General features: G+C 38.7%; 1 protein-coding gene across 2 annotated transcripts in view; it reads left to right on the forward strand.

The window, feature by feature from the left end:
- The window catches only part of LOC124804800 (ubiquitin carboxyl-terminal hydrolase 46), a 95,497-nt gene that overhangs the window by 46,887 nt on the left and 30,143 nt on the right, over positions 1 to 18,467 (forward strand). Inside the window, exons 5-6 of one of the 2 annotated variants that reach the window (XM_047265134.1) lie at positions 5,948 to 6,084; positions 6,171 to 6,326. In XM_047265134.1, the coding sequence (XP_047121090.1) occupies positions 5,948 to 6,084; positions 6,171 to 6,326 (293 nt within the window). Of the gene's footprint in view, positions 1 to 5,944; positions 6,085 to 6,170; positions 6,327 to 18,467 lie in introns of both variants that reach the window. The other variant, XM_047265136.1, reaches the window with a different exon arrangement.

The raw sequence follows: 18,467 nt of genomic DNA on the forward strand, positions 1-18,467 counted from the left end.
CGATGTCAGCCATTTTTTCATTTGTGCGAGGATTTAGAGAAGGAACTGCAGTGCGGTCTTCCTCTGTGAAACAGCTTTGGAAAAAGGTATTTATTATTTCAGCTTTTTGCATGTCATCCTCTGTTTCAGCGCCATTATCGTCCCAGAGTGTCTGGATATGCTATTTCGATCCACTTACTGATTTAATGTAAGACCAGAACTTCCTAGGATTTTCTGTCAAGTCAGTACATAGAATTTTACTTTTGAATTGACTGAACACTTCATGCATAGCCCTCCTTACGCTAACTTTGACATCGTTTGGCTTGTGTTTGTCTGAGAGGTTTTGGCTGCGTTTAAATTTGCAGTGAAGCTCTCTTTGCTTTCACAGTAGTTTCCTAACATTGCTGTTGAACCTGTGGGTTTTTCCTGTCCCTCACAGTTTTACTCGGCATGTACCTGTCTAAAACGCATTTTACGATTGCCTTGAACTTTTCCATAAACACTCAACATTGTCAGTGTTGGAACAGAAATTTTCGTTTTGATCTGTTTGGTAGTCTGAAATCTGCCTCCTATTATTCTTGCTAAACAGATAAACCTTCCTCCCTTTTTTTATATATTCCTATTTACTTCCATATTCAGGGATGCTGCAGCAGCCTTATGATCTCTGATTCCCTGTTCTGCGCTTACAGAGTCGAAAAGTTTGGGTCTGTTTGTTATCAGTAGGTCCAAGATGTTATCTCGAGACGGTTCTCTGTTTAATTGCTCGAGGTAATTTTGAGATAGTGCACTCGGTATAATGTCACTCGGTGCTCTGTCCCTACCACCTGTCCTAAACATCTGAGTGTCCCAGTCTATATCTGATAAATTGAAATCTCCACCTAAGACTATAACATGCTGAGGAAATTTATATGAAATGTATTCCAGATTTTCTCTCAGTTGTTCTGCCACTAATGCTGCTGAGTCGGGGGGACAGTAAAAGGAGCCAATTATTAACCTAGCTCAGTTGTTGAGTATAACCTCCACTCATAATAATTCACAAGAACTATCCACTACTATTTCACTACAGGATAAACTACTACTAACAGCGACAAACGTGTCACCACCGGTTGCATGCAATCTATCCTTTCTAAAAACCATCTGTGCCTTTGTAAAAATTTCAGCAGACTTTATCTCTGGCTTCAGCCAGCTTTCCGTACCTATAACGATTTCAGCTTCAGTGCTTTCTATCAACTCTTGAAGTTCCGTTACTTTACCAACGCAGCTTCAACAGTTTACAATTACAATACCAATTACTGCTTGGTCCCCGCATGTCCTGACTTTGCCCCGCACCCTTTGAGGCTGCTGTCCTTTCTGTACTTGCCCGAGGCCATCTAACCTAAAAAACCACCCAGTCCACACCACACAACCCCTGCTACCCGTGTAGCCGCCTGCTGTGTGTAGTGGACTTCTGACCTATCAAGCAGAACCTGAAACCCCACCACCCTGTGGCGCAAGTCGAGGAATTTGCAGCCCACACAGTCGCAGAACCGTCTCAGCCTCTGATTCAGACCCTCCACTCGGCTCCGTACCAAAGGTCCACAGTCAGTCCTGTCGACGATGCTACAGATGGTTCTGTTTTCATCCCGCTAGCGAGACTGGCAGTCTTCACCAAACCAGATAGCCGCCGGAAGCCAGAGAGGATTTCCTCCAATCCATAGTGACACACATCATTAGTGCCGACATGAGCGACCACCTGCAGATGGGTGCACCCAGTACCCTTCATTGCATCCGGAAGGACCCTTTCCACATCTGGAATGACTCCCCCCGGTATGCACACGGAGTGCACATTGGTTTTCTTCCCCTCTCTTGCTGCCATTTCCCTAAGGGGCCCCATTACGCGCCTGACGTTGGAGCTCCCAACTACCAGTAAGCCCACCCTCTGCGACTGCCCGGATCTTGCAGACTGAGGGGCAACCTCTGGAACAGGACAAGCAGCCATGTCAGGCCGAAGATCAGTATCAGCTGGAGACAGAGCCTGAAACTGGTTCGCCAGACAAACTGGTGAGGCCTTCCGTTCAGCCCTCCGGAATGTCTTTCTCCCCCTGCCACACCTCGAGACGACCTCCCACTCTACCATGGGTGAGGAGTCAGCCTCATTGTGGGCAGTATCCCATGCAGCCACAGCTGTAGTCCAATCGGGGGATGCATAGGACGAGCTGGCCGTCCCCAACAAACCCCCTTCCGGACCCCCACAGTGATGCCCATTGGCAACAGCCTCAAGCTGAGTGACCGAAACCAACACTGCCTGAAGCTGGGAGCGAAGGGATGCCGACTCAGCCCGCATCAGAACACAGCAATCGCAGTCCCTATCCATGCTAAATACTGTTGTGCAAAGAACGTCTGAACTAATCTACAGAGAGCACAAACAATTCGACACAAAATTTAAACGGTTATTAAAATACAAGACTGCCTATTAAATGCAGTAATGCTGCTATTTGCGCACTGCTCACACACTACTCGGCAGCAGAAGGCTAACTGTTATGTCATGTACAAAGACTATTTGAAAGAAATAAACAAATGACAGACGACTACGTGACTTTACACGTCACAGATATTAAAATGCAAATACGAAACTACACAATGATTTGATGGATTTAACTAAACAAGTGCGTTAAGAACACTCGAACAAATTTTCAACTTGACTACTACACTTATATGAACGCTAAATAAGCCACTTGCTGCTACTTGCACTCTGCTGACACACTGCTCAGCGGCAGAAGGCTAACCCTCACAAACAGAGCAAGAGAAAAAGTCTTCTGTGAGTCTCCATGCAAGCAATAATTTATCTTGTCTCTGGTCCTTATGCGGAATGTACATTGGTGACGGTAGAATGTGATTCTGCAGTCAGCTTCAAATTCTAGTTCTCTAAATTTTCTCAGCTGTGGTTCACAAAAAGATCATTGTCTTTCCTCAAGAGATTTTTATTCAATATCACAAAGCATCTCCATAATACTCGTGTGATGATTAAAGCTACTGGTAACAAATCTAGCAGCCCACCTCTAAATTGTTCCAATGCCATTCTTTAATCCAACCTGGTGGCGAGCGATTCCAAACACTCGAGTAGTACTTGAGAATGGGTCACACTAGTGTTCCATATGTGTTCTTATTTATAGATGAGCTAAACTTTTTTAAAATTCTCTTGCTAAACCAAAACCAAGATCAACCATTTGCCTCCCTACTACTTACCTTACTTGCTTATTTCATTTCATATTACTTTGCAGTGTTATTCCTGGACATTTAATTGCTGTGATGGGCTTGAGCAGCACACTACGAAGGCTGTATTCGAACATTATGGGACTGCTTTTGCTACTCATCTGTGCATTAAATTAATGTTTTGTACTGCCATTAATCACACCAACTATAAATTTTGTCATAATCTTGCATCATCTTACAGTCACTAAACAACACAACCTTCTCATACACCACTGCATCGTCAGCAAACAGCCAATGATTGCTGCTCGTGCTGTCTGTCAGCTTATTTATGTTTATAGGAAATATGTGTGGTCCTATCACACTTCTGTGGGTGACACTGCTGATGAGACCCTCGTCTTTGGTGAACACTAGCCATTGAGGGCAACATATTGGCTTCTATTACTTAAGAAGAAATCTTCAAGCAACTTGCATATCTGGGAACCTAACCCATACTGCTCGTACCTTCACTAACAGTCTGCAGTAGGACACTGTGTCAAACTCTTCCGGAAATCTAGAAATAAGGAATCTGCCTTTTATCTTTTATCCATGTTTTCCAGGGCATTCTACTACAGGTGTCTTTGTACACAGGTAGGCAAGTGGGATGTGGGAATAATGGAAGAAATGATTTTAAGGGCTGATAGGAAGTCATAGAACTCTGAACAAAAAATATCTGCATTTATTGCAGTTTAGGGTTTACAAAGGGACCTTCAAAGAAGGATGTACTGACTAAATACCAGCCACACATTTATTTCAGTTTATGGGCCTTCAAAGAAGAATGAAGTGACTAAATACCAGCCGCACAGGCAGCAGAGATGTATTGTCCAAAGTTAAGATATTAGAAAGTAACAATAATAATACAGAGGTGAAAGCCAAACAATAAAGCCGTCTGCCTCATATGAAATGCTAAATACAAGAGAGCATAATCCAGAAGTCTGTGTCTGGAGGCAGCTACATGACCTTTCTTCCAAACCTCCCTGTTGGTTATCCAAGGATCACCTCTCAGTTTTCCCTTCTCTGCTGATTAACACCTATCCCCTTGAGCTCTTGTTATTTATACAGCCTTTTCTCCTTTCTGCAAAGGTCTCTTTAATCTTAGTATATGTGACCTGTATAGTTACACTGCCAGTATCATTTTTAGATGTCTGTATTCCCATTTGCCTCCTTCATTTGTTGTGTCTTTTTAATTTTTTTCTCTTAATCAGTTAAGTTTAATATGTTACGTGTTAGCCAAAGAAAGTAAGAAAAGCCTTTTTTAATTTTTTACATTACAGTATAGAAAATGAATAGATATAATTTGCATTATCAACTTATCAACCATCCAAGACTGAGTATATGGGTAATGTCTAAAAGCCATTTTGAAAAAAAATTCTGTTCGACCAAGTGTTTTTCTTTAGTTGTTCATTTATTGTTCACTCTTTCATTTCTCAAAGCTACCCATTCATCTTCTGCTGCGTTTCTTTCGAATATTTCAGTGTCTTCTGGCCTAATGATCCCTCTGAGACTCGAAAATGTCTGTCTTCGTCAACTTTCTAAGTTCCATCACCTTAATTTCTTACTGTTCTAAAATTTCTGCACTATTAATCTGCATATAAGAAGTAATAAATTGTGGCCAAGTCCTAATCACATTCTGTATATGTTTTCCATATATGCAGGTTCCATCTACTATAAACAAGATCACTCATAACCACTGACAGATCTTTTGCACAAATCTTGTGCGGCTGATCCCGGCGGAGGTTTGAGTCCTCCCTCGGGCATGGGTGTGTGTGTTTGTCCTTGGATAATTTAGGTTAAGTAGTGTGTACACTTAGGGACTGATGACCTTAGCAGTTAAGTCCCATAAGATTTCACACACATTTGAAAATTTATTTTGCACAAATCTAAAGTAAATCCTGCGAGTTGCAACATAATAATTTCTACTGAACAAATGCAAAGCAAAACTATTTTCTCTTTCAGAACACATGTTATATACAGTGTAGCTATTGGTTTCCTACTTAGTCCTGTACTATCTGAAATCTTCATGGAAGTTTCCCACATCTTTTCTTACAAAAAGAGGAATTCTGTTGCAAAATAAGGTACTGGATCGGTTGTGTGCTTGATACTCTGTGTTTATGGACTGGTATCATTGACAATTAGATACATTCCTACAACATTTGATCTCCTTAGCTCACAATGGAGCTTCTTGGATGCTCATCTCTCTAAATTTTGATGACGTAAATAGATACATTAGCCCAAACAAACACATTTTTAGCATTTACAGAAAAACAGCTACCAGTACTGTAGTCCTTGCAAGCTCCCAGCACCCAAAAAGTCATAAGCATACAGCTTACCATTCTATGATGCATCACCTCATATAAGTTCCTAAATTAGGAATGGAGAATGAGAAGAAACGCAAGGATAAAAAATACATTAAGTAAAAATGATCATGACGTATAATGACATCGTTAGCATGAGACACAATGGATTCAGCAGCTTTATTCAAATTGATTACCGTCATCAGGAGCGGGACCGAACTTGGAGGGGCACTGTTTGGGGGGGGAGATTGGGGGGGGGGGGGGGGAGTGGCCCATGTAGTTGATAATGCACTGTTAGCATTAAAGGGAAAAGGCTGTAAGTAACAATTGCTTAAACACTGTTAGCCAGGGTGTAGCTGACATATAATAGAATACATTCAGATTCCTCCTGTGACTGTATATTCACAGGAATATAAAGATCAATTTTTGTAATTGATTTTCAGCAGAGCGTCACCAGAGTAGTAACAAGCCAAAGACAGGAGGAAATGGAGAGACACCTTCATCTCAGCAAGAACCAACTTGGGTTCATGAAATTTTCCAGGGTATTCTTACAAGTGAAACAAGATGTTTAAACTGTGAAACAGTGAGTTTCTTCCATGTACTTTGTTGTGAACGGATAAATCTTAATCAATGTTACCACTTTTTTAATAATTCCTATTTTTCTTGCAGGTCAGCAGTAAAGATGAAGACTTTTTTGATCTTCAGGTTGATGTGGATCAGAACACCAGTATAACTCATTGTCTGAAGTGTTTTAGTAACACTGAAACGTTATGTAGTGATAACAAATTCAAATGTGATAATTGCAGTAGCTATCAAGAAGCTCAGGTAATGACTCAGAGGCATGCAAGTAAAGTTATTGTTTTAGAATTATTTAAAAAAATACTTGCCTATACAAGTCTCACACATTATTTTCTCAACTGTCCAAAGCTCACCCTGTAGTCCCCTCCCTCATAAAAAGAATCTAACCACTTGCTGCATGTAAGGTTTCTCTCAAAGTGCAAGACATGATAGTATTGCCCATTGTTGAGAAAACCATTTTAAATCATTATCCTTGGCTATGCAATAACTGCTTATCCTCTAAGCACTTGTTGTCTGTAGTTGGCTACTGTATCATTCACAGGAAGCTGTCCTGTCACAGACCTAAACCTTTGTTTCAATTTGGAATTAATTTTACCTTGTACAAGAAGAAATAATTACTGGTCATTATTCATAATTGTTTTCCTATAACTCTGTGTAACTGACTTCATAACTGAGCAATGATTTTGATGGCTGTGACATGTACTCACGTGAAACTGCAATCTAATGCTGATTTTTCACTCTTTCTCTGGAGTCCATTTAATAAAACAGTCAAGGATAGGTATTATTGTTAGATTCGGCATTTCATGATTGTTATACAATGGAATACAGTAAAAAGTAACTTCAGTATACTTACATTTCTTCTCCTATTATGTTGTCTAAAAATGGATGTTATACAGATGTTAACTTCATCACAGGATTAGATTTCTCCCTCTGTCTTCACACATTATGTGCCTGTTTTTTCTGTTGTTTGATATGTTGTTTTAACTGTGGGTTTTTCTGTGTTGCAGTCTAGACTTTTTTGACATTCTTGTAAGAGTCACTGTTCTCCATTATCCTCTTTATAAACATTGTTATTATGGTGCTCTTTTTTCTGCCAATTTGTACAGCTGAAAATTGTTGTTATTAATTATGCCAGATGCATTCAATTTTTTTTATTTCCAACAGTATCATCAATGACCTAATATTACAGTCTACAAGGGGAACTAAGTTACACATTATTATGGCAGGCCAAGTAAATTTTATTGAATCCTGCACTATACTTCAGAGTGACAGAGATACACAGCACTATTTTGCAGCGTAGTCACAAGTACCTGTAAAAAACGGTTGGAACATTCTGCCAAGTGTTCAGTTCCTCAACAATAGAAATCCATCCTCAGTCAGGGAGACATTCAAGAACTGCTGTGAACATGCTCATTGTTGGAAAAATTGTGACTGCTATGAATGAGTTCCTCATTTATCATGATACTGCCATCTGTCGTTGATTTCAGCAGCCTTCTCCTGATCAGCATCATCCACGTCTGTGTGACCTTTGTCAAATTGTTGGCACCATCTCACTTCGGTTGGACATGACATTGGATTGGGTCCATATACCACCAGATCCGTCAGATCATCGAACTTAGTGCTGTCAGGCTAGGCTACTACTTGGATGGGTGACCATCCAGGTCTGTCAGGTGCTGTTGGCAATCAGGGTGCACTCAACCCTTGTGAGGCCCATTGAGGAGCTACTTGGTTGAGAAGTAGTGGTTCTGGTCACTAAAACTGACAACGGCAGAGAGAGCGGTGTGCTCACCACAAGCCTCTCCATATCCGCATTCAGTGACATCTATCAGCAGAGAATGTCACTGCAGTCAGTCCGGTCAGTCGGTAGGTCGGTCTGTCCTTCATGGCCTTCAGAGGCCAGTTCAAGTGGAGTTTAGTTTCTGCATGCATTTTAGACATTTTTTCCCACAAGAACTTTACTGTGCCACTTAGTTGAACTTTAGAGTACATTTCCAGATACCACACCATTTCACTCCCACACTGTGATGGACCTGTTAATCGTACCGCAGCAGAAATTTCTACAGAAAACTCGGGACATGTACTCTCTTCGGACAATGTGTCACTCTTGTTGAGCAATGGCGTTAGCATGAGACAGATTGTGTAACTTACTTTTTGAAGTCTCCTTGTACATGCGTGCATCTGTCTGTAGATATTTTCCAATACTGTTTTATACAATGTGTTCCGGGAGCAATGGTCAGTATTTAGGGATATTACAGGAATGATAATTTGAAGAAAAGAAACTTCAAATGAACGTATGTCATGTTCCAAATTGTTTTAGAGATACGACATTCAATGTACATTTTTACTTATTTTCTGTAATATTCAGTAGACTGTAATGCTTACACGTCTACAACAGTAAGCATTGCAACATGCATTTTACAAAGTATCAGTTGAAAAATAGGTACTTTTAACACTTTCACCATTAAGTAGTATCATACATGTAGCATTGCAACTGATGTACAGTTGACGACAAATGTTCGAATATCTCAACGCCAACTTCAGAGCATCTGTACACTCTTGGGAGAATATGTTGTGTTGGTTGTCTAAGTGCCTCTGCCTGTTCCCTAATGAGGGCAACTGTCTGTGATGCGACCAAGCACTTGATCTTTTGATTGTACACCTCGGACTTCCATCCAACTCCCTAATAGTAAAAAAAATTCTAATGCTATAAGGCCTGGTGACCTTGATGGCCAGTTAATTGTACTACCATGATCAATCCAGCAATTAAGATAACTGTGGTTGTGATGTTCCTCACATTTCTGGTAAAATGTGTTCTATCACAAAAACCATTTAGAATAAGGCATATTCCCATATGAACTTTTTTTGATTTAGATGAGCATTCCTGCCATTTCCTCAAAGATTGACCATTCCTCCTGGTACACATTGCAGATTTGTTACATTTTGAGGTTAATAAAATACATATCAGCCCGAATACCCAACTTTTCACTGCAAACAAAATTTAATCATTCATTCAGTCATTTTTCATAAAGCTCATAAACTTTCAGGTATGTGGAATAAGTCAGTGTGTGCATTAGTGAAAGGCAAGGAAGTCTTAGAAATGTCTTCTTAATACTACAATAAGCTATCACCAAACACTGAAGACCTCTGTGATGGAGGAGTTGTCTGATGATGTGATTCAGGAAGAAGTGGGAGTCAAAACAGCAGGCATATGGGGTTACATGTTAGCCACATTTTAATAGAGCTTTGCAAAACTTGTGATGAAATAAGGCAGGCGGGATAGATAACACTCCTTTGAATTTCTGAAATCATTAGGGAAAGTGACTATTCAAGCTGGTGTGTAGAATATGTCTGGATACATACCTGTGGGAAATTATGTTGCATGTGAATTCCACCATTTACCTGCTTTCACTGAGAACACTGATAGATATGCTAGTGGACACTTTATTAGACCACTACATGTTAAAAGAAACTTGCACATTATACTGCACTCAGTGCTACACGATACACAGTGAACAGACACAACATACACCTGGCACACAGAACATAACAACGCAAGGCAAAGACACTGTTATACAACATCATATAAAAGGTCATGGCTAACAGACATCAGACATTTGTGAATGCTTTGATTAAACTCAACAGCCTCACTTCAAAATGTTCAAGTGACCCTCTTAAAAATACCTAGACCCATACAATCTGTGAAGTCTTTCTTAATCCTTTTTTTCATTGTGTCTGCTAGCATATCATTTGTCTGTAAGTAAAATGATATAACTGTGTTGGATACTGTTTCCTTTAAAAAATTATGTTTTACATCAATAAGCTTGGACCTTTTATGATATGAATAATCAACGGACAAATGTAAAGTGCACTAATTATCATTAAACAAAGTTATACATTTGTTATAGCTTATCAGTTCATGCAATAAAGTTCTTAAATAAATGGTCTCTCAACAAGCCTCAGAAAGAGCCATATACTCAGTCTCTGTGCTAAAGAGAGCAACGGTTTTCTGCTTAGCACTCTGCCATGAAATTACAGGATCTCACAAGTTTATAAGAAAACTAGTTTATGATTTCCAGACTAAGGAACAGTTTACCCAATCTGCATCTCATAATTCTAAATCTCCTTTTGTAAGCTTCAGTCAGTAATTCTGTTAGTGCATTTCCTATACTTGTCAGAATATGAATTGTTAAACTGGTTTGAATAGATCACACTGAAAGAAAAACGTTAAATACAGAAAAATACATTATGGTACCTAATACATCATCAGCCTTATTTCTTTTTCACTTAGAAAATGAAGTTTAGTTTTAATAAGAGTTTTTACAGTTTCATGTTATGACATAATGGACGTTCCCATCAGCTGACCAGTGTACATTTCTTGACTTAAAGCCAACACTCCATTGATTTCCATCCGTAAACCAATTTTTAGCTATTCCTAACTCATTTAGTTCAAATTCCAAATTTAGCTTATGTTTTAAGAATTCAGTGTCACGTGTGTCGTTTGAAGGGAAAAAAAAATTACAGAAATTGTCTATACAGAAAGCTATCATGGTAACTAAGCCTTTGTCCTTATGTTTTGAAAACAAGCAAGGTTCTAGTCTAGACCATTTGTAACCTCAACAATTTGTAACATTGCTTACTCTTATAGAGTTCACAGAGTGTTTCAACCCATACATGGCCCTTTCTAACTTCAAAACTTTTCCATTATCGTTACAAAGATTAAAAACCTTCAGCTTGCTTTAGAAAAATTTTCTCTTTGAGAATACAGTTTAAAAAAGATGTCCTCACATGAAGATATTGATGTTTAAATTTAGTACAGCAATTAAAGCTATTAGAAGTCTTACTACAGGAGAAAGTAATTTCATTGTAATCAATTCCAGGTTTCTCAGTGTTTCTTCTAGCCAATAACTTGGCATGGTTCTTCACTTTATCTTCGCTGTTGACTTTCGTTTGGAACAACTATTTACACTTCACAACATTAGCACTTTCTGGAAGATTTACCATGTCCCAGGTTGTGTTGTTTTGCTTGAAGCTCTTCTTCCATAGCACATTCCCATACTTGTACATCAGGCCTGGGAGGGTTTCCTCCACTGTTGTTGGGTCCTCTATTTGATGAGAAGTTTCAGCAGGAAAATGTCTCATAATCATAAGATCTTCTTATTGGTTTAAATTAGCATTGTGATCTTCTAATCTTCTTCACTTTATCTTCTTGTGATAAAAGTTTTTGACTCTTAGTATCTTCCTTTGATGTAACTGAAGTCTTCTAAACATCATATGAGTCTTCTCTTGATGTAGGATCAGACTTCTGCTTTACTTCATCTTCCTGCACCATGATTTTTTATTTTAATTTCTTCATCTTAACATTTTCTGTTATAGTCACACATTTCTGCTTATCACTACATCATTCGCTTCTGAATCAATGTGTGGTGTTACTATATTCCACAAAGATAATTTCTTTGCCTTATTATCCCATTTTATTATCTTAACTTTGGTAATATGCATGATGACCTTGATTCCAATTATTCTGAGATGTCTAATGTGTGGTTTCTTGCCAGTTTACAGTTCATAAGATGTGTTTTGCTCCCTAAACTTGAACACGTCAACCTGTCCATGAGAATATACTGCAGTATTAACAGTTTAAGCCTAAAATCTTTTATAATTTTACTATCAGATAGTATGCACTCACCTTTTGGCACAGTTCTGTTCAACCTTGATGCTGAACCTTTCTGTTCTAGTGTACAATGAGACACTTCTTTCAGTTCATTGTGAAAACCCGTTCAGCAGATTTCTTTACTGTTATCTGTTCTCAATGTTTTCATGTTCATTTCTTGCTAATTTTCTGACATTTTAAAATATTCTTGAAATTTTTCACAAGTATCATCCTTGTCTTTAGAGAGTACACAAATCCATTCGGCTGTACTCATCTTCCAAAATGAGAAAATATTGTGCATTTAAATGACCTAGTTTTCTATGTCAGTCAGATGCAGTAACTATTCCTGAAACAATACATAACCTGTCAATGTTCAGTTTATAAGCACCATTTATCAGATTTGCAGTTGCAGCTAACTGTTTATCCCTGTTAAAAATATTACAGTGATCATTACTAAATTGAACTGAGTTCCCTTGTTCAATCAGTCTGCTTACAGATTGTTGTTATTTTGCAGTGCACACATTCCCACTGTAATAGCATAGAAAGGCCTTCCAATAAATGATGTTAAAATCAACTTCTGCAGAGCACAACACTAGAATTTGTGTGATTCACTCCCACAATTTTGTGCACACTCTCCATACTCTTCATCCAACTTTTATTTGCTTTGAGATGCACATCAGCTCCAGAATCAACATACCAGTCACTTCTGTTAAAAGAATCATTTAAAGGCACTTCATTGAAGGCATTTGAGGTTCTGCTTTGTCAGATATCATTAACGTCACTGTTAGCACACTTATAAAATATTCTGACTTTATGCACTTTCAGAAAATAACTTTATCCTTGTTAGGGAAGTCAAACAACAGTTCCAGTCTCTTCCTCAAGTCCACTGGTGATTTTACTTCTCTTGCATGTACCTGGGAGGATGCATCAATAGTAAAAGTTATTTTTACTTTGGCCTTGAATCTTCTTTTTCAGCTTCTGAGACATATTTGGCCAATCCTTTGAGAATAAGCACATTCTCAATTGCAAAAGCCCCATTTCAATAGTTGTTGCATCTTTGGCACACTAATCAAACTAACTGTTATCATTTTTGTAGAGTAAAACAATTCTTCTTTTGAACAATGGTATCCTAAGTTTGAAATAATGACATGTTATTCCAAGTCTGTTAACCGTTTTAACATCCAGTTACCTGGATATGTGGGCCTATAACCTGTTCAGAGTTCTGCATTACGGCAAGAGACAGTGGTCACACACATAGTTCAGTACAACTGATAACTTAAAAGAAACAACATACTTCTTAAAAGAAACAATAGTCTTGTTATTAATGTAATTTATATTACAGGTGATAAATTCCTTTATTTTGTAGAATGGATGGGCAACTAACCAGTCATCCAGTGCTTGTTTGAATGCTTGTTCTGGTAAACCTTGTACAGACTGTGGGAGCTTGTTACACAATTTGCACCCCACCACTGAAACTAATAAATTATACTCCACTCAGTGCTACAAGATATACAGCAGAGAGACATCACACACTCACACCACACAGAACACAAGAAAACAAGTCAAAGACATACGAAAGATCGTGGCTCACAGAGACCATGGACATTCATTTGAATGCTTTGATTAAACTCTACCATCATATTTCCAGAAATATATCATTGCACAATCCCAAAGGTTATGAGACCAGATATATATGAGAACAGTTGGACACTCAGCTTAATGGCTCGTGCATCCATGTTGCTGACAAGAATAATATACAAAACAGTAGTAAGGAAAATAAGGTTGTATTAGATATAATCGGTTTGACTTTTAGAAAGGTAAGGGCAGCAGACAGGCAGTTCTGACATTGTGATTGATAATGGTAGCAAGACATAAAGAAGAATTGAGACATGTCCGTAAGATTTGTTGACCTGAAAAAGCGTTTGACAATGTAAACTGGTGCAAGATGTTCAAAGTTATGTAGAAAGGAGTAAGTTATAGGGAAAGGTGGGAAATATACAATATGAACAAGAATGAAGAGGGAATAATAAGAATGGAAGATCAAAAACTATATGCTCAGATTAAAAAGGGTGTAAGACAGGTATGTAGTCTTTTGCCCTTACTGTTCAGTCCATACATCAAAGAAGCAATGATGGAAACAGAAGAAAGATTCAAAATTATGATTAAAATTCAAGATGGAAGGATGTCAATGAAAAGATTTGCTGATAGCTTTGCTAATCTCACTGTAAGTGGAGAAGAAATACAGAACTTGTTGAATGGAATAAACACTCCAACGAGTACAGAATATGAACTGAGTGTAAACCAAAGAAAGCTGAAAGTAATGAGGAGTACCAATAGCAGAAATGATATTAGCAATAAACTTGTCAAAACTGGGAACCAAGAAGCAGACAAAGTTACGGAATTCCGCTGTCTAGGAAGCAAAATAACACATGATGTAGGAAACAGAGGGCCAAAAATCAGATTAGCAGAGATGAGAGCATTTCTGTCCAAGAGAAGTCAGCTCGCACAAACATCAGCGTTAAACTGAGGAAGATATTTCTAAGGATGTACATTTGGAGCACAGCATTCTGTGGATTGTGACAAAACTGGTAAAGAAGAGAATCAAAGCGATTGAGGTGTGGTGCTACAGAAGAAATGTTGAAAGTTATGTGGACTGATAAAGTAAGGAATGAAACAATGGAAGCTCCATGTTGGAATATCAACAATATTAGGAAAAGTATAGGTTGCTAGTCACGTAAAGGTGATCCATTGAGTTGCAGACACACAATGAAAAAACTTTCACACATTATAGCTTTCGGCCAAAGCCTTCTTCAGCATAGGAACGTGCGAGCAGTTGTGCGTCCATACCAGGGTTGGCAGAAGTTCTGGAAATCACAGAATATCAGGGAATTTCAAACATGTCAAGGAAACTTGGAGGCTGGAAAAATGTCATTTTTGTCTCTGTAGATGAAATGGTTTGTTTAATGAGTTGTCATCCATCATTGCTGGCTGGGCACAGCTGGGTACATGCACTAGTTCGCTACTGTGAAAGTGTGTGTGCTCTTGTTTTCTGGCAAAGGCTATGGCCAAAAATTTAATTTGTGAGAGTGTGATTGTCTTTTCTATGTGCCTGTCTGCAGTTCAGTGGTCATCTTCATGGTGAGTTGCTACCTTTCCTCGGTAGTATTGATTCTCAGAGTATTCGTGCAAGTTATCTGTTGCTTGAATTAAGCACTGTAGTCTCATTTCATCACCGTGGTGTCTGTGACATAAATAGTTGGCCACACAACACGCGAGAGAGGACTTCCATGGTGTGCCAAAACTGCAGGCCATTTCTGTGGGTATCTCTAATGGATTGGGCCTGCCAGTCTGAAGCCCATTGTTTCCCAGTGATGTGCAGGCCCTGCCCCTCGGATCTAGTCTCACCAATCTCCCCGCTGTCCAGGTCTGTTTATGTGTTGTGTAATGAGGCAGATTTTCATCAAGGTCCCACGACTACAGTGCTCCTCAGCAGGCCAGAGGCCACGAGCAATGGATTTCAGGAATTTTTACTGTCTCACTGCAAGTACATTGTACAGTGCAGCATTCTATAGACATTTTATTTATTCTAGCACATTTTGGCACTTTGAAAGTGATCCATAAATTAGAAAGTAGAATGATAAGAAGAAGAAAATAGTGGCAGATACACGATGAGTAGGTCTTCGCCAATATCTTGATTATATCATGTACCCCATCCCACATTCCAGCAGGCCAGGTGTATCCTTATCATACGATTTATGAAGGCTGGGCAGGAGAAGTTATTCGTTGATGGAATTATAGAATTAATAATGTATTTAAATTCATGTTGTACCCATATGGCTTACCAGGAGTCGGTAAATCATCATTGATAGAAACTTTGATAGATTATGATAATATACCAGAGTATGTGTTCTGTCTGACTCCTGGTGAATTTACATTTCAAGGCACGAGGGAGTTTCATAAAGTTATTTTATTTGAAGGATTCTCATGGGATAGATAGAAAATGTATAGCCCAGAGCTTAAGAGGTTGTTTGAAAGAAAGTCATTTTCTATAAATGTTAAATTTGAGTCACATCGCATGCAATACTGTAGCTAACTACATCAGATAGTACTTAAAGTGTAGTCAGAAAATCCTGCCATAATTTTTGAATAATTGCTAATGGCTACAGTTATGAAAAACTTCTTACTAGGTTTAATCTGCTTCATAGAATCTCCTCTATGCTCCTCTGGAGAAATGTCTCCAACACCCAACAGTGTAGGGGTGACAGGATGAAAATTTTGTAAGTCCAGATTTTGATGTTAGTACTTAAGATTTTTGCTCACAAGTTTAGAAGTACAGAAATCCCTCCTCTTTTTGTCAACTTATGTTTTTACTCATCCTTGAGATTTCACTTGTATGGATATCAGGGAATTTCACTTTGGAAACTTGTGGCAACCCTGTGCACGTGCGTGTGCACACACCCATGCATACGCACGCAAAAAGCAAGCAGACACACACCTCATGTACACCTGACAACTACCACCAGCAGCTCTGACTGGAATTCCGGTCATGGTACCGACCATGTGTGCATAGGTGTGCTTGCTTGTGTGAATGTGTGTGTTTTGTTTCCTGAAGAAGGCTTTGGCCGTAAGCTATGATGTGTAACAGGCTTTTTGTTGTGCCTTACTGCAACTCAGCGGGTCACATTTACAGTGAGTGGTCATCTATCCTTTTCTTAATATTGTTTAAGTATGAAATGTGGTGGTTCCCTGTAGAATGGGCGAACAAAGGAACATATGGAAAATATTGACAAGAAGAAGGAACAAGCTGGTAGGACATGTTAAGACATCAGGGAGTAACTTACATGGTGCTAGAGGGAGCTGTACAGAGTGAAAACTGTAGGGGAAGGCAAATAATTGAGGACAAAAGGCACAAGTGCTACTCTGAGATGAAGAGGTTGGTGCAGGAGAGGAATTCATGGCAGGCCCCATCAATCCCTTTAGAAGACTGAGGACTGAAAACAAGAGGAGGAGGAGGAAAAGAATAACTGCTGAACACTATACATTCTTATGCTGTCAGAATTCAATCAAGGAAATTAGAAAGAAAGCTTAAAGTTGCTGTCTGCTCAGAAATACTGCAGAGCTGCTTGTGGAGCATACTTCCCTATTTGGTCCATACTAACACTAAACATTTGTCCCATTTGTGAGGAGGCTATTGAATGTACAAGAGTGAAATTTGTACCAGACATTAAGTATCTGCTGTGCATTATACTAAACCTAAATATTATTTTGAGCTGCTGCTGCTTTTTTTTCCAAAAAATTTAGAAAACGAAAGGATCCAAAATTTTGCCGTATTTTTCTTAATTTACAATTTTATTTAGAAGAAAATAACACAAAATTTTACATTTTTTTGAGGTTCCATAGCTGAAGATGGTAGTTATCTAGATACATACTAAATTTTATTGAATTGTCTTGAATAGTTCTTCAGAAAAAGAGTCTTTCCTAGTAAAAAAGTTATATCAGGGAAATCACTTTTAAAGTTAATGAGCTGCGCTTGAACACTTACAGATGATTAAAAGCAGTTTGATCCGTATGTTTTGTCTTCTTCTGCCTCTTGTCGCTTCCAACTTTTGTTTATGACATCTAGCTGATTGTCTTGCTTTTTTTTTAGCATCTTGCACTCTACAGTTGTCACAATGGTGAAGACCTGAACCATATTCTTCCCAGGAATAATTCCTAATTTTTGTAGTACCCAAGACTTGGCAATATTTTCACAGTTATGTGTGAGAACAGAATCGTGAACTCTGCATACCTACAAATGTCTGCATACCTACAAACACAGTTTTTGGTAGACCCAAATCAAGCTGTTGAAACACTCATTTGGATTTTGGGTTTGCCCATGAAAACTCTTCTTTGGTAGCTCAGACCTTGCCAAATCTCTGAATATGGGCTTTATAGTACTAAGTACAGCTGCTGGAAGACTATGCTTATGCAAATATGATTCTCCAGTCAGTCCTGCCCTGTTAAACTTGCAGCACCATGATGTATCACCTTTTGTGCGGAACGATGGGCATGGGCTTTCATCTGTAGCAGAATTATAAAAAAATATTGCCCACACATCATTCTTTGTAGCTTTCATATTGTCCTTTTTCTGTCTAATTGCCTGTCCATAATATATATGGAGATTTTCTATTTCATTCTTAGTCAAACAACCTCGTCATGTCAGCAGTTTACCACCATGTAATATTTTAGCTTTAAGGTTGACAATTAGTTTCCTAAAACTGGCCCACAAATGTTTTTGTAGATGGCTGGCACATTCCGTTTTGGTAATCTCCATGTGGGTGTTTTGGACCTTCCATCAAGCTACGGACCCCCTTAAAGATGTCCCCGCAGTCGGAGACGAAACGTTAGGAATTGACACAGAATTCATCAACCGGCCATGGCATAACAGCCCGGATAATTATAATGGACATGATATTTCCGGCCGTGAAAGTCTACATGTTAGTAACAGAAACAAACTTCCTAAGATGAAATGTGTGAAACAGTGGAGCGTCGTAATGGCACTGTTACAGATTAGCCACGCATTTCACAACTAAAAGACAAGTGAGAAGGAAAGGTTAACATCAGAACTTACTGTCCCAGCAAATCCGAGAATGACACAGACACAGTAAAATAAAATAAAATAAAATAAAATAAATGTCCATAAATCCAATTTTTCAGGAAAACCGCTTGGAGAGTAAATGAGCAATATCCGAAAGTTTAAA

This window comes from Schistocerca piceifrons, chromosome 7, assembly GCF_021461385.2.
Source record: "Schistocerca piceifrons isolate TAMUIC-IGC-003096 chromosome 7, iqSchPice1.1, whole genome shotgun sequence".
Lineage (NCBI taxonomy): Eukaryota > Metazoa > Arthropoda > Insecta > Orthoptera > Acrididae > Schistocerca > Schistocerca piceifrons.